The 17,772-nt window shown below is 41.7% G+C and overlaps 1 protein-coding gene across 2 annotated transcripts; it reads right to left on the reverse strand.

Moving 5' to 3' along the window:
* Nucleotides 1-331: 331 nt before the first annotated feature.
* Nucleotides 332-17,766, reverse strand: LOC111975089 (rab11 family-interacting protein 1). 2 transcript variants are annotated; one of them, XM_024003259.2, is made up of 6 exons: nt 14,507-17,766; nt 8,787-9,226; nt 7,737-8,685; nt 3,231-5,999; nt 2,629-2,734; nt 332-2,541 (listed from the first exon to the last, which is right to left on the reverse strand). In XM_024003259.2, the coding sequence occupies exons 1-6, from the start codon at nt 14,854-14,856 to the stop codon at nt 2,335-2,337; spliced, it is 4,821 nt and encodes a 1,606-aa protein (XP_023859027.1). In that variant the 5' UTR covers nt 14,857-17,766; the 3' UTR covers nt 332-2,334. The 2 variants fall into 2 exon arrangements, with proteins under 2 accessions (XP_023859027.1, XP_023859028.1); XM_024003260.2 differs by lacking the exon at nt 3,231-5,999 and having other exon boundaries at nt 14,507-15,565.
* Nucleotides 17,767-17,772: the final 6 nt, after the last annotated feature.

Below are 17,772 nucleotides of genomic sequence, written 5' to 3' on the forward strand. Positions count from 1 at the left end.
TCCTTAAATTATATATATATATATTAACACGCCCCCTGTCCTCCCCACAGTTTGGGACCCACTGCTCGAAAGGTCAGGCAAGACAATGTGATCACAGATGAAGTTACCTAATACTTCAGAATGTGTAGACAAAATTACTTTATATTTTTACTAATAACCTGTGAGAGATATAAAGGTAGTGATGCATTTATTGAACAGAACCCAAACACATATTCCTTGCACATACACAAGTCATTTCTCAGTTAATTAAAAAATGTCTAGGTCAGTGGATCATAAGACCTACAGCTATTATAAGTCTTCAAGCTGTCTTAATAGTATACATGACAAAACATTAAGATTTATTATACTTTATTTCAATTGGAAAGCTCAAAGTGTATACAATACTCTGAATTTAAAAGGAGTATAAACAAAAAGCTCTTAAGGAATCCAGACTTACAGTAATCACAAAAAGTACATTCTTAGGTGTAAAACCCTTGAAGGCACAATCATAGACATGTGAATATTTCACAAGATTTCTTATTGCTATGACATTACACAAAGGCATAGTTGCAGAAGATGCATCGAGTAGATTACATTGAGATTTACACAAGTTGTAAGGCCATTGTCAGTGTCAAAGCCTACCGCTTATTAAGCACTTCAAAGTGCCAAAGGCATTACATCTAACATGGACAAGGTTCATTTTGAAACATTCATAATGCTTAAAAAGGGAAATTTCACAATTTTTCAACTTCATATTCCTCATCTCCAGCAGATCCCCAACATCAACATATGTGAAAATAGCACGTTTCCATGTTTTGTAGTAAAGATAGAGGAAGATGGGTTTTCAATGACATCATCATTGTGCACCAATTATTTGGCATTGCCTACTAATTGTTTGATGTAATTGGAAACACTTAGTTCTCTCATTTTTACTACAAAACATAGAAACACATACTGTTTGTTGATGTTTGGGTTGTGCTAGAAATGAATATGAAGTTGTACATTTTTTAAATTTCCTTTAAAATGTAATTATATTGGAAGCTCTTTCTCAAAGTTAAACTCTTAGTTACTTGCATAAATATTTGACATGATTTGTGCACTTATATTTGCATAAATATTTTACAATAGAAAGAAAAGACTGCACAGTGGGTACATCAGTGATTCAACAGCAGTAGATAAAAATAAATATATTTAAAAAAAGGTGAATATCAGGTCTCTCCTTACTCATGAACATGATCAGTTCTTTCCACCTTGCCGGCTGAGGGATTCGAACCAGCGACCTTTCGGTTACTGGCCAAATGCTCTTAACCACTAGGCCACACTTATCCATGACTTCAAAATGTAACAAAGGGATGGTAGGATAAACAACTAAAGTAATAAGGTAACTAATGCAAGAAACTGAAGTAAGGAATGTTGACTGATGAGTGTTTCCAATCAAACCAGGAAAATCCGATCAAAGGTTCACTAATGCTTCAACTAACTACACTAAGACCATTGTTTATCCGACATGTTCCTACCACACCACATGGACTGTCTGATTAACGTTGACGTACTTGTACCTAGCCCCACAATAATTATTATCCATTTTATTTGGTATTAGATTAACTCCTGTGATTACACCAAGAAGTATAGCAGCAGCACCAAGGCAAGTCATGATAATGTAAAGAAAAGGATGACAAACATAGCCCTAGAAAACAATGAAAGAAGATCAAGGTTTAAGAATGCAACAAAAAAACACTAGCATCTTATTATTGAAGCGCTGTGTTAAGGCTTTGGGATGAGCAGATATCAAAGTATAACTAGCTAATTAAAGTCCACTGAATTGTAGGCACCATGGAGTCACTGTGCAAAGGCCTGGACAGATACATTTCATCAGTGACATGGACATCAATATACCTAGGGCATCCAGTTCTATTCTTCCTAAAGAGGAGAACGATTTAAAAAGTTTATTAAAAAAAGTACCAACCCAAAGACAAGAAATGTGCGCATACGGTAAATTAGTATAAAAAGGAATTCCAGTAGCGTAGTGTTACAACAAGAGCAAAAGCTGGTCAAATAATAGTAGCCTGGAATGATTAATGAATTAGTTCTAGAAAAAAAGCATTCCAGCATGCATCCCATGCTGGATCCCAGCATGCATCCTGGTTTCTGAAAGAAACCTGGAAATTGAATCACAGCCTGACTCCTCATGGAGACAAAAGTGCATATGCGCAAAGGAAACAAGACCTTCATAGAGATTGCTTGATCCAACACAGTGACAGCAATATAAAACCACACACAAACTAAACGGAATGTTGGAGTAGAAGTCTAAATCTTTCCCTCCATCCTACAGTTCCCTGGTCCACTCCTCACACTTTACAGGTCCTGCTTGGGAGAGGTGAGGCCTTGCAGGATGCTGGGCTTCTCCTCGATGACGCGCACCAGCAGGTTGTCTATGTACTCCTCCAACTCAACGATCTTGGAGTCCTTCTTGGAGAGCTCCGTTTGCTGCTTCACCACCAGGGTAATCAGCTCTTCCTGGGTCAGCTGGGTGTAGGGCCCACTCTCCACCTTACAAGGTGCCTGAGGATGATGGAGCAAACGGAGTCACAGATATTAGCGTTCTATCACTCCTTTCAAAAGGTAAATAGACATATGAACATGTAGTACCTTCATATTTCCCAGTGAGCTGTCATAGGTCTTCATCTCTCTCACCACTGGGGTGTTGATGAGAGCATGGCTCTCCATGGAGCTCATGGGCTTCACTGGGTGAGGCCTGGAAAGACAAGATTACAAAGAAAACACTAAGAGGGTGGAGCATAACAATTGTTCACGGAAGTAAAGAGATTAGTTGGAAATGGAATGAACAGAGGTCTATTTCAGTTAGACTCCAGTTACAGAAACCAGGGGAAATGACAAACCAAAATTGTCCCAATGTGCCATCATGAATCAGAATAGGTGCACTGACAACCAAGACTTTTCCCAAGTTGAAAAAAAAACAGAACTCAACAGCATATCCCATGCTCACACCAAAACCAAAAATACGAACACAATTCCCTTTGATCCAACATACCCAGCAATTTGTTGGACATTTGACACTTAAAATCTCTCCAAATACACAATTGTTAGACTAGACTTGAGGCTTATTGCCCATTACACAGACATACGTTGATTGATTGAACAGAACAGAAGAAAACCCCCCATGCCGTGGAATGCATACAATCATTGAAGGGCTAAGGGCTGGTTATGACCTCAGAGGGGTTCAGGCTCACCTGATTGGTGTTAAGGCTGGCCGATCTCCATTGCTACTCAGAACAGTGAGTGGCTGCACCTCAGAGGTTGAGACCCAGGCCCGTAGCAGGGTCTTACCCTCAGCCCCTGCCTGGGGGTTGGGCTCACCTACTGACTGGGGAGGCTCAGGAGAAGTCAAGTCAGAAGACATGCGGGAGAAGGTAAAAGGGTCTGCTGTCCACTTCTCTTTCCTGGCTTGGGTTTCTACCTTTTCTTTACCATAGAGATTTCTCTGTCTAGTATTTTTGGCTTGAGGCTCAAGTTTGACAGATCCTGTAGTGGCTAACCTGGTGGTCTCATTTTCTCTGGGTGAAGGGTCTCGTTTAACCAGCTCACCCTTTCCCATGGCTCCTTTATTGCTCGAATTAGCTGGAGGCTGAGGTGCTGCTCGTTTATTTTTCCTTTGAGAAAATACCATTTGAAAAGCAGGACTGGGCTCTTCTGGTTTTTCTTCCTCTGGATGTTTTTCTGAGTCACTGTCGTTACAACTGGAGAACAGATCGGTTGGATTGTTTGGCACAAAAAGCTTAACCAAGTCATCAGTTGTCAGTCTCTGTTCAAGCTTGTCGTCTTTCTGTGGTCCTCCAGAGAACAAGTCATCGCCATTGTGGCTCTGCTCTGGTTCGGCCCATGGGTCTTTAGGCAGGATCTCAGCAATGGGGAAAGGGTCATCAAATGTCTCTTTCATAATGAATTCCAGTTGTTTTTTGTTAATGTCTCCTTCTACAGAGTCAGTAGCTTTAGCCATCGTTGGACTACTTTCCATGATGTCCGGGGTTGAGACTGCCCTCATCTCGGATCTGTTCTCCTGCTGTACAGTTGTATGCTCTGCTGATGTTAGCTCAGGATCTGCTTGCTCTTTGCTGTCTAAACTTTGTCTGAGTTTGGCTGAGGGGATCTCTTTGGGAGTGTCTGGCAGTCCTTTAGGTTCATCTGTAGAACTTGACACCAAAACTTGTGGTGCATGTCTATTAGGCTTTTCTATTGGGAGAACAGATTTGCCATCATTGGCTGACGAAACAGATGTGTTAAGCACCTTCCTTGCATCTTCCCGAGGTTTCACTGAGGGTACGTCTCTGCTCTGAGCCATAGGATTTGTAGAGACTAAGACTTTGGAGACGAAGGTGCTGTGTCTTTCAACAGATGGATTATTCTGTGCAGTGCTCTGGCTTTGCTTTTTGTTTGAGTCTGCCTCTAGTCTATGGGGTTTGGGAGGGGGGATAAGCTCTGGTGAACTGTTGGGCCCCACTCTCCTCCAAGATTGAACTTCCTGAACTTGTGTCTGTTGCTGGTTTAGCTGTTCTGCTGCCCTCTCCTGCAAGTAGGAATATTTGTCATTAAGTGGAGGTGCTGGGGGGTTGAACAGGTCATCTCCACTGTGGCTCTGCTCTGGTTGAGCCCATGGGTATTTAGGCAGGACCTCCGCAATGGGAAAAGGGTCAGGCTCAGAAAATGTCTCTTTCATAATGCGTTCCAGTTGTTTTTTGTTAATGTCGCTTTCTACAGAGTCAGATGAGGGTTGCTTTTCACTGTTAGCAGTTACCTCAGTGTTCTTTGCCATGACAGGAATACTCACTCTCATGTCTATGAAGTCCAGTGTGGAGGCTGCCCTCATTTCTGACCTGTTCTCCTGCTGTACATTGGTAGTAGACTCTGCTGCTTTTGGCTCAGGATCCACTCGTCTCACTGGCTCTTTGCTGGTTAATCTTTGTCTGGGTTTGGTTGCGGGGATCTCTTTGAGAGTGTTTGGCAGTCCTTTAGGTACATCTGTACAACTTGACACCAAAACTTCTCTTAATGTAAGTCTAGTAGGCTTTTCTATTGGGAGAACAGAATGGCCTTCGCTGGCTAAAGCAACTGATGTTTTAGGCACCTTCCTTGCATCCTCCCAAGGTTTCACTGAGGGTACGTTGCTGCTTTGAGCCATAGGATCTGTAGAGCCCAAGACTTTGGAGACGAAGGCGTTGTGTCTTTCAACAGATGGATTAGCCTGTGCAGTGTTCTGGCCTTGCTTTTTGTTTGAGTCTATCACTAGTCTAGGGGGGGCTGCAGCTCCAGGTTTGGGAGGGGGGATGAGCGCTGGCGAACTGTTGGGCCCCACTCTCCTCCAAGACGAAGATTGAACTTCCTGAACTTGTGTCTGTTGCTGGTTAAGGCGTTCTGCTGCCCTCTCCTTCAAGTATGAATATTTTTCATTGTGTGGAGGTGCTGGGGAGTCGAGGCCTGGGCCATCCACACTCATCTCTTCTCCAATGAGCTGAGATGTGTATTCCTGCTGTCTCTGATTCACTTCTGCAATGATATTGTCCCACTGAGTCTGTCCTTGTACTCCATGCCTCTTCTGTGGGAACAGGCGATCATAGTCAGGAAGAGGTAGAGGAGGTCTTTTGGCCTCAACCTCCTTAATTGTCACAAGAGAGCCACATTTAGCAGACACACTTCTGGAGCCTGCATTGGGATTTCCATGGCTATGCAGTTCCATTGGGCTGGGGGGCAGAGGAGCTGGCCGCTTCCTCTCAGATCCGATAGGGGAAGATCCTATGGCAGCCAGGTTCTCAGTGCTGCTGCAGGGGGATTCGGAGGTGCTCCTCCGTGTCTTAGGTGGAGCCAGGGAGGAGTGAAGGTTGGAGAACATATCAGGAGACTCAGAAGGGACGCTAGAGAGAGGGGATTCGGCGCAGGACAGGGAGGGAGATTGTTGCCTATGGGAGTCTGAGTTGGGGGTTTCAGGCTGCTTCAGAGACTCCAATCTGCCAAGGAGTGAAAACAATGCTTGGAGGTCAGTGTCTGACCGTCACAATATACCAGAATTATGAGCATGCCCAGCACAGCTGAAATAGCCAACACACCTCTCATGAGTTAGCCTAATCTTTGTGTGGTGTTTCATTCCATCAAGATCTTATCTTCACACATGATGATGCACCCCAAATGCTTCCAAGAACAGAAAGTCAGAGAAATGTGTGCTCTTTCCAGGCTGTCTCTGCTCTTTTCTATTCTTTGTTCATCATTTGGAGCCCTAATGATGATAATTGTGTATACCCAGAGCCTTTTCTGTCTGATATTTCAAATGTTCGTATTCGTTTGTTTCAACATTAAAGAACAATCCAGTTGTGACAAAAATATGCTGTCCTATCCTGTCTGAAACCGAGAAAATTAACAGGGTCCCACTCAAACATTTTCTGACATTCTTTTCTTGTAAGGAGAAGGTTACGTCATCACACCTGGTAAGATCTTGATGGAATTAAACATAATTTGGAAATATTGGAATGCCCACTATTGCCTTTCTTTTAAAAACACTTAAAAAGGTAGTTATAAAAACATATTACATTTACTTTAGGATGGACCATTTCATAATTATTGTAAAAAGCTCAAAAATGTAGGCTAGTAAAACAAATCGAGATTTAGAATGTCTGAATTTCAGCACTAAAATAAGAGAAGGCTATAATGAAACTAAGTATTTTCTCCTTTAAAAGGAATTGGGCTATAATGAGTGGACAACTCACCATTAAGAAAGAATTGTTCAAATAAATCCAGAAAACAGAAATAGATGAGTGTAAAAACAAAGCCTTGTTTTCCCCAGCAGACATTTTCAATGTAGTTAGTCACCCTGTGCGAGCGCACGTCATCACTTCCAACCTGTTCTGCACCATACCACCCAGTTTCAGACACACAAACACACAGGTTCCACACTGCAGACCAATCAGCACACCGGCCAAACAGGTCCATCACGGCCAGATGGAATTCCTGATTCTGATGATCCACGCTCATGTTTGTCAAGGCTTTTAAGAGCCTTAAGACAATCAAGAGGAACAAAGAGATGAAACTAATTGCAGCCAGTATAGATTGGAGACATGATCTGGTGTACAGATTAGTTCATCCTAATCCAAACCACCTGATTACATTGATTACTAAAATCTCCAGACAACTAATTGCAACTGAGAATACTAAACTACTAACTTCAGTTGTATATCATATCAAGCGAGGAAAACACCACAGCTATTCAATCTGGACAATATAAAGTCATTTCTGTGAAAACATTTTTTTTAAGAGAGTTATAAGAATGCAGTAGTTCAGTAGTGACAGTTTGGAAAATGGGTGATAAAGGCTACCAAGGCAGTCAATGTGATCGTTTGCATGTGCTGGCTCTGAGGTCAAAAATTCCACCACTACATATTTCAAAATAACATGAAAACTACAGAGACAGAAAAAGGTTATTGGTTAGTGTTACCAGATCAGTAGTGAAATACATTGTGTATCTAGTAGCTCCACGTACCATTGTAAACGTAACTTCTGTCAGAACATCAGGTAGCCCTACATTACATTAGTAGGCTGACATCAAAACTCACAGCAGATAGAAGGCCAAATCCTAACTTGAGATCTGCACTATTAAAATCATGCATTGGTGGGAGATTTGAGCAATGTTTGGACTTACCTATGCAGATCTCAAGTTAGAAAAGAGCTGTAAGTGCAACAAGACTGACACCTACCTGGGCTTGACTGCAGACACCTTGGCAGTGCGGTTGGAGTTGAAGACTGCAGCGCTCGGGGTGTTGGTGCCGCAAACACCCTTCTGGTGGTCCACCGGGCTCTCCTCAACTGGGATTGGAGGGTCTGGACTGAGGAGAATATCCTTGAATGTGTTGGCAGCATGGCGAGGGGCAGGAACAGGGACCTCCAAATCTCTGGTGCCGCGACTGGGAGATGGGTTGGGCCTCACCTCATTGGCGACACTCTGCTGCAGCTCTTCCTTCTTCTCTTCCTTCTTCCTGATCATACCAAACAGAGAGGACAGCCTCTCAGTCACAGAGGCCTCCTCCTGTTGTTTCTGCTCCTCTGCCTTCTTGGCCTCCTCCTGCTGCCTCTGCTCCTCCCCCAGCCTCTGAAGCTCATCTGCCTTCAGCCGCCTTCTTTCTTCCGCTAGCCGCTTCCGGTCCTCCCCCTCTTCCTGCTGCTTCTTCCTTGCCTCACCCTCCTGGAACATTCTCCTCTCCTGCTCCTCCTGTTGCTTGCGTGCCTCCTCCTGCAATACCTTGAGCTGCACTTTTTGTTTCTCCTCATTATGTCTCTTCTCCTCTGCCTGCCTCTTCTCTCCCTCTTCCTGAAGGCGCCTTTGCTCCAGCAGAGCCCTATCCCTATCTGCAGACTCCTTTCTGTAGGTGTTGACAGAGGCACCCTTGAGGGAGTCTATGGCGGCATCAGATGGTTGCCTGTGGCTTCGTACATCCTCCACTGAGCCCTGACCAGAGCTGTTAAGGCTGAGGGTGGACCCAGACATGGGTTCTACCTCCTCTGCATACACATGATTGCCGTTGATGCACGTACTGTTCGGGTCTTCTTTCTGCTTGGATCTGCCCAGAAGAGAAAAAGGTCCTGTAGACACTTTGCTGTCATTGCTGTCTGTGCGCTTGTGGCCCAGGAACTTGAATTTCTTTTTAACTGTAGATAGAAAGAGGTTACTACATATGCCAATTATCATTACTCAAATATGAAAAGGTCAGCAGATAGTCAAAATGTTTAACTGAATAGAAGGAGCTCACCATCAGGAGAATCCACATTGAGGCCAGAAGAGCGACTGCCACTGAGGGATGCGTTCTTCTCAGGAAGAGTGCCCAGTGTGGACATGGACTGGGAGACATTGCGCTGCAGGTTGGATTTAGGGGCAAAGAGGGACTTGAGCTTGGATTTCTTCTTGGCCCCAGGAGACTCTGGGCACACTGAGTGGGAGTCAGCCTCTCCCTCGCTGTCAGTGACTACCTGGCTGAAAGAGGGCACTATTGCAGAGGCCGAGTCAGAGAAGCTGTCCTTTTTCTTCCCACGCACTTTGTCCTTGAGCTTTCCGATGCGGGAGCGTGGTTTGTCTTTCATGGAAAGGTCAAACATGCTGGCTGTCAAGTTGTTTCTCATGAACTGGATGTCCAACATCACTTCCCCTCTGACCTTGTCCTCCTTCCCATTCTTATCCAGCAGTTTGTACCAACTGAAAATGAAAGACAGTCAGAGAAAGAACAAGATTAGATCCTCCTGTTCAATTACTTAAAACTACTGAAGGTCAAATATGACTGGAATTGTTTATTACGCAACCAATTACATTTGAATTAGCCTAGCCCCTAGGTAAAACCTTTTCAACAACGTCATGATTTTCCAGGAAATCAGATGTACAGAAATTGTGGTCAAACATGACTTGATAAAAACTATTATTGCGGAACTATAAAAGGGCAGAACTATGACACTTCTAACAGTTTGAGGTCAGGACCTAGAATAGATCCAGCTCCTCTAGTGTTGACTTAACTAGGCTGTAAACTAATTGCAGTTCAACTAAGTGTCCTTTGCTTTGTGTATACATGTCTCTTAAGTGAAGACCAGACACATACATACATGTCATTGAGTGGCATGCACCCTGTTCCAGCAACCACTGGGCCAAACAGATAAAGCAGACAATTATTCCTTTGTTCTGCCTCTGCCCTCATCTCCTCCCTGTTGAGCACAGTGTTTATGCCTACTCAGAACAAGGGAAAGGCAGAAGTGTTGGAGACCCTTTTCCATAACAAAACAAGCAATTAGTATGCCCTGTCACACTGAGTCTCTCTGTGATTGCAGAGACTGCACTGAACAAAAGCACTGCTAGATTTGTTGGTAAATTAGTAGACAGGTAACGCAAAGTACAGCTTCACAGACTGTCCCCCAGGTGAGTTCTTACCTTTCCAAGACCAGAGAAACACATCCAATCCATCCTGGAGCAAGTTTATTGCAAGTCTCTTGCAATAGGCTTTTTTCTTTTTTGCATATTCAGTGACTTGCAGTATGCTCTTAGTGTTTTTGCATATTTGAGTTATCATATAAATGGAAGTAAACATTTTTTTGACTGGCTTATAAAAAGGAAGCAAATAGAGGCTAAAACTCCCTGGTTAAATTCAGTGTCGTCACTGAACCTACAGGTTAAGGTCAGCTGAGACAAGGAAAGCATTCACAGGGTCAGAGTTGTGATAGACAAGTTGGGGCTCTAGTGAGCAGTACACACATTCTTCCCTGATGACATCATCCATCCATCCATAAACAGGAAAAGGTTCAAGGAAAACAAAAAGACAGCAGCTGGTCAGGTTTTACTCTTGGTAGATCATTAGCCTATGTGCCTACATTTAGGATGCATTCAGCTGAAGTGCTCTGTACTCTGCTGGGCAGTGATCAAATCAATTTTATTTGTCACAAGCGCCAAATACAACAGTTTTAGACCTTAGCGTGAAATGCTTACTTACAAGCCCTTAACTCTATTTCTTGAACTGCATTGTTGGTTAAGAAAATATTTACTAAATAAACTAAAGTAAAGAAAAAAAAAAATGTTGAATCAAAAAGAAACAAGAAAACATACATTTATATATATTTAACCAAGGAAATCCCATTGAGACCCAGAGTCTCTTTTTCAAGGGAGACCTGGCCAAGGCAGCAGCAACAATCAATGCAATAGATAATTAAAACATACAACATGATCCAGCCTAAAAAAAAAAGCTGCATTTACACTCCTCTGTAACAGAGACTCCCATCAATATTTTAAATTAATTCCGTGGCACTAACATATCTAGATGAAGCATGGATTGTAGATTATTCCATGCGTCTGGTGCACAAGAAGAGAAGGCAGACTTGCCTAATACTGTGTATGTATAACTAGGCTATATACAGAGGGTACCGGTACCTAGTCAATGTGCGGGGGTACAGGTTAGTTGGTAATTTGTAGTGACCATGCACAGCTAAACAACGAGTAGCTGTTATTTAAATCAGAATAATGTCTATGTGGTTCATGTAAAAGATCAGTGCAACATTACCCTGTTACTGGTGTACTAAAACAAAACATGACCAGACATGATCCTGCAGGAAAAGTCAGGAAACATGCATGGGAGAAAACCTAGCCCACCTTCCATAAAGCCCAGCAGAGCAATACAGGACTCCTAAATTGTAGGCTAATGAAAGCTGTGCTAAAACTTCTCCAAGCATTACTAATCTTCTTCCCAAAATGTGCCATGCCAAGTAAAACAGCAACTACCAACTTCTGTTTCTGTAGTACTAGTCAGACTGAACACATCAGTGAATGGATGTTGGGAGTTTAAAAGGAACAACAAGTTGACAAGGTACATGTGATAGCATTTACAGAAAAATAGAAAACTCTGGCCCTAATAGAGGAGTGGTGGTCTGTCCTGTTGGACCGGTTCTCTCTCTGAGAAAGTGGTAGAGGCACAGACTTCCCTCTGAAGTATAATGATTAACATGTCACATACAGCTAATGATTAGGGTTGGGTAGTATCCAGATTGATACCGTCATACCGTCCTTCTCTCATCCCGTGATTTACGGTATTAGCGTGTTAGTACACAAGGGGGCGCCAAAGACCTAAACAATCCCCATTGGGCATCTATTACCAGAATAGTAATAAAATTAGCACAAGTAATTGCGCATTTCCAATAAGGCTGGTAGCTAAATATGCTAACAAATGCAAACAAAAATAAACAAAAACATGCAATCCAGCTCATCAAGTTATACACATTCAGTACCAGTCAAAAGTTTGGACACAGGGTTTGTCTTTATTTTCCATGTGTTATTTCATAGTTCAGATGTCTTCACTATTATTCTACAATGTAGAAAACAGTAAAAATAAAGAAAAACCCTTGAGTAGGTATGTCCAAACTTTTGACTGGTACTGTACATACACACGAGCTACCGAATATCATTGTTGGAGAGTTACAAGTGAATGTGAACGAGAGACATTGTGCAAATAAACAAAGTTGATAGATGCTTGTCTGAAGAAAGAACAGTATTGGCTCTGGAGCAGCATGTTTATACCCTGTGTGGAGTCTGGAGTCACTAGGGCAATGGGCCTGCCTGCTCTGAGTAGAGGGGGGAGGAGCAAACAGGCCAATGGAGTCATTTTAACTAATCCACTTAGATTAATAACAAGTTAAACTGAAGGGTTGCATTAAATGCTGAATTCTGCCTCCCCCCCAAAAAACGCATAAGAAACATATATCTTGCTGTGTTTTGCAAACGCAGACCTAAAAATACTTCTCATTGTCATGTCTGCTCATCAGACTAATATTCTCAGGTGAGAATTCACGAACAGGCATTCTATCAGCAGACAGCGCTCTGACTGATTTGTAACTACTTTTCTCGGTGTAGTCGCATACTTCTCTGGTAAAATGCGAGAAAAACTAAGCAAGACATTAGGAAATGTAGCTGGCTACATTCTTTCTATGATAAACATTAGAAATATGATGGCCATGCATAGTTTTTGCAAAAAGACCTTGCTGTTTCTTTGTAAGCTCCTTTACTTGTGTGGCTGCCAGCCAAATGGCATTGCTCTTTGTTGTCATCTGATTAAAATGAAGCCATTTTCTGCCTAATGTGTTGCACCAATGTATTTTCTTTGAAGGAAAACTTGACTTTCAATATAAAAAGCGACCCCTGTCTACACAGCTGGATTCACCTGGTCCCGCTGTCTCCTGTTGTGCCATTTACAAACATGTGACTGGCTCAAATGTTCTAGAAAACTGTGGTAAGCTTCAAAATGTAAAATAATGTGACAGGTCAAATTAAGACGTATTCCTAAGGTATTGCACAAGTTAACTGCAGGTATTTACTTAAAAAGTAACAACAAATATGAAAATGTATTGAAAAACTGCAAAGAAAGTTTCAATAGTATTGACAGTTTTGAAAAACATTCCGTGGCCATTTCCAAATACCTCGGTATACTTCCCAAGACTACTAATGACTAACATGACAGACTAAACAGTATGGATTTGTTTATTGACAGAAGATCGATTTTGTGCCCTTGAAAGAAATATAGCAAACATAAAAAAGAAAGAGTAAACCTCTTGATTCATGCACATATAATTACATAGGCCCATTTCATGATGAATTGTGTTGATAAATAGCCTAATTATATTTTAGACATCTCATGAACATGAAACAGGCCTACAGCTAAGCCAATTTCCAATGTGGATAAGGACATACCAAACATAGGCCAATACCGTTGTCAGTAGTGCCTCCACATTTTTGTATATCCAAGTTGGAACTTGCTCTTTCAACGAATAGGCCTAAGAACAGTGATGACGCATGTTCAGAGCCATACCCGGAACATGATCAGTGACATGGTGTGTTATTTGGTGTCATATCATTTAACTTTGTCTCATGCTGAGAAAATATTCTGCTACATTGTGAGAGAGGACAAAGTGCTCCCATGCAGGAGATCCTAGTGCCTTACTTCAATGTCAAACCCTGACCCATCAGCATTACACTAAAGTAGGTCAGTAATATAACACCATACACTGCTAGAGGAAACAAACAGCAATATCCAACACCCTTTTTGTGTGAGAGAGAAGGAGCAAGAAAAGGCAAGTGAGAAGGAAAGGGGGAGAGGGTAAAGACTAGTAGAGAAAACTTTATCATCAAAAGCTATACAAACCGATTTAGTCAAATCTAAATAAGGCTCCAGATATGAGTGTATAATAAGCAAGTGAATTAGGTAATTTAAGTACTGTACAAATGCTGCCCTTGTGGCAGCCTATACTGAAAGAACATTTTACACAGAAGGATACAACCATATGACTAGTAATCACTCACTGCCCTCAACAACAGCAATTGACAAATAGCCTACAATTCAAAGGTCAGCCAGCAGTCTTAAATATTCAAATCAAAGTGTCCTTCAGCCTAGAAAACAGTGGCTGTTAAATAAACACTATTACATAAGGCAAGGGTGTGTACATTTTTATTGAATTATTCATGGTTTACCATGTTTTGTTATGAAGCTCGTTACACCCATTATGATGGGCCTATCCCGTCATTGTTGTGAATGTCATCCATGGATCACAGCTCAACAACTTGTCAGTGTGATGGTGTGATTAACCCTCTGCTTTAAATAACCTTGTAGGAACATGGGGAATGTCAGGAATGTAGACACTGGTCAATATTATTCTTAATGAGATATGGCCCAACCATCAGCATTACCTGATCCAGCTGTGAATGCCAGAGATACAGTAGGCTTCATAGTTAACACTAACGAGCTGGAATTTCCCAACTACTTCCACTCTTTTCAGAGGGAGTTCTTCAAACAGCTAGGTTAATAGTTAGGCTGGGTTCGGATATCAACTCAAGTAGGCTATTCACAGTCTTGACCCAACATAATCATATCATCAACATAAATAATTACTTTCCCACAAGCTCCATGACACCACACACTCAGATCCTTTATCTTCAATCAACATGAGAGTAACTTACTCGGTCTTTTTGCGGGCGCTGTTATCGTGTAGATCCAGTAGGTTGATCACAGCTCGTCCCAGGAGTTTGTCCAGTCCCACCAGAGCTCTGTGCATTACTATGATATACAGTGTGCAGCGTTCAGCGTTGCCATGGTGGAACAGTGACAGGTCAAACGATGCCTCTTCCTTCCATACCGGTGCGACGCATTTTTCGGCAACCGAGGTAGAAAACTTGTCTTTGGCCACCTGCATGATGGCATAGGCATCGTTGGTTCCATTCTTTCCTTTGATCCTCAAATTCCTGGCTTGGAACACGGTCACCTGTACGCTTGTGGGATACCACTGCTGACTTTGGTCAGCCAAAGACATTTTCAAAGCTTTAAGCTTTTACAAAAATACTAATTTGGCAGGTTTTGGATATCACAACGACTTTGTTCTCACTTCAAGAGACTGACTCACCAAACGGTAGCTCGTCGTCCTCTATAATGTCAACTCTAGCTGATTATGTCGTAACACTTGACACGCCTCCCCCCAGTTCACTGTACAACACCGTCCACGTACCTAGGCCACACGGTGACTATGCCAAGGATAGTCTGAGTAATGTAGCCAACCGTATATAGCTATCAGGCTCAATTAATGCAACGCGTGTGTTTGTCCTTACTAACCTACTGGGTATCTAGCTACTATAACTAGTTAAAGATTAAATGTCGCCAAGAACTTGCTAACGTAACGTTACCCCCCAAAATAAACGCAGATGTTTCGCAAGGACCATCGTATAATATTTTATTCTACAAGAAAATTATACTCTGCTATCTCATAGAAAGGTAAAATACTAACACAACGGCTATCCACTGACTGTAATACTTGCTTTTCACAGCATCTCTCTTCTTGTTTTGACTTGTTTCATTGTTGAACAATAAACTTCCTCATCAACCATTCTTACCGCCCATACTCTCCCACAACCTATCTGATTGGTAAGGATTTGCGTCAATAAGGGTAAGACCTACCGTGATTGGACAGTGGTGCTGGTGCCATTGTAACGTGAATTACGCAGTCTTTTAATCGACACTAGGCACAGGTCCAGGATCAGTTTACAATCCCTGAATCCCCAGGACTATGATGACCTTCCTACACCCTCAGGCTTCCTGAATTTCTGTCGTGTGCTCTGTTTCTTGGTAAACTAAACTGAACAAATTGTCAAAAAAACATTTTTAGTGAAGAAGGTTTCAGCTTTGTTGAACAGACAGGGTAAAGAAGTCACAAATGATACCAGAACGGTATTAACGGAGGCCTCAGAGACAGCTGATGCTCAGACAGTCTGCAGACAGCAATAACTGAGTTTATCTCAGACTTCTTCATTCGCATTCATCTCATGCTCATATCAGAGAAGCATAATTGCACCATCAGTATGAGAACAATGACAATATATGAAGTTGTATTTTTTTTAATTTTGCATCAGTTTTTTCTATAAGGCACAGTCTGAATTTCTTGAACAATATATTATTGAATTAAAAACAGTTATTTGTCACAATCATTTCATTCTGATGTCACTGTGACAAATTAAAATATAAATATACATACAACATTTGAAATCTCCCTTTTTCATTTTGAGATGAGAGTGGACACAAAACTTGGAAATCATTTAGGGACCTATCACCAATGTGATGAATGTTAGTAAATGGATGAAATGTAAATCTGGGTAACCATGAGTGAAAAGATGACACATTCTATCATTGTGTTCTTGCACATTTTGACATTTAATACCTAATGTAAATAAGTGGAATAAGAAGTTTTTTTTCCAGTGACAAAGGGTTGTAGAAGGTAAACTCACGAATATCAGACACAGGTTATATAAACATGTTGTGACCAGCCACTACCGCAGGTTTAGCAGTTTGACATCCCCTCAACAATTAAATACAACACATGTATTCACGTATATGATACCACTGCTTTGTACTTATCACAAATCTGAGCTTTGTGAGTTTGAGTTATTAACATTAACCCAAAGGGAGATTTCAGGACCTAGAATAAGGATACAATCTATGAAATGCATCAAATTTGCTAAACACTGATGTTGAGGTAAGCTCTGCTATTCTACACAATTCTTTGGCATAATAATTTCCCTGAACACATTGGAGTTGTTTAGAGGAGCTTATCTAAGATGCACTGAGTTGTTGCATTCTTACACACTCTGAAAGAATACTCAAGATCAAAATAGCATAATATGGTTTTACACAATATTGGATGATAAAGTGTGTGAAGAAACATGAGGCAATTATGTAGATAACATGAACCACTTCTGTCATAATTTATTTTGCCTTTACTCTGAGCTTTGTACATTAACAGAAAATGGTGTAGAAGTAGTTGATTTTTACTGTAACAAGCTTCTAAGCCATTAGTTTATGAGGTAAATGTGTGTGTGTGTGTGTGGGGGGGGCGAGGGGTCAGTAAGCACTTACTGTATCTTGATTAATGTGTTATAAACCAGAGCCATTTACCACATAATTTAACAACCGTTAACATAGTCTCCTGATGCAGATGACAAACTGAACATGGTTTGAACTGATGCATCCCTTTGATTTGTCAGCGCATGAACAATGATGTTTGAAATCCTGGAGGGGGCAGTGTTTACATGAGTGTAAATCCAGAGATTTGAAACTCCAAGAGGGTGTGAGAGCACAGGGGTGCGTTCAGTTCGATTGAACATGTGGTACACTGTGTAACCATTTGTACTGAATGACACATTTCCCCAAATTGTTCTTCAACGTTCTTGAACAGACTTTGAGGTACGTTTTCTCCGTTTGGTGGGTGTGGTGGGGTGTGGCTTGAATCAGTGAGTGACATATTTAAAGGGTAGCGGCCATGCTGACAGCGTTCCACAGCCCACAACCCAATCCCTCCCAGTTTTTGAACTGGTCATTCAGAACAGCACTGTTTCCGTTTAATTGAATGTTACAGTACGTTTTTTCCCCGAACTGAACACAGGCCAGTAAGGGAAAAAGGAAAAAGGAAGAAGGATGGGGCAGTTCATATGAAAAATAACCAGGAACATTTCCGAGTACATGCCAGGGTCAAAGAAAGGTCACTCTTAGTTAATTTTATCCAAACACTGATACTTGTCCAACCTGTTCATGAAGGGGAGAAGTTCCCTCAGTGCTGATGCGTATTTGAATCCGAGTCAATACGTTTTAGTAAAAACATTTTTTTTTAGATACTGCATTCTCTCATGCTAGATTAAGGATCTCACACACAAACACATATTCACGGAAGCACACACACGCACAC

This window comes from Salvelinus sp. IW2-2015, linkage group LG15 (genome assembly GCF_002910315.2).
Source record: "Salvelinus sp. IW2-2015 linkage group LG15, ASM291031v2, whole genome shotgun sequence".
NCBI lineage: Eukaryota > Metazoa > Chordata > Actinopteri > Salmoniformes > Salmonidae > Salvelinus > Salvelinus sp. IW2-2015.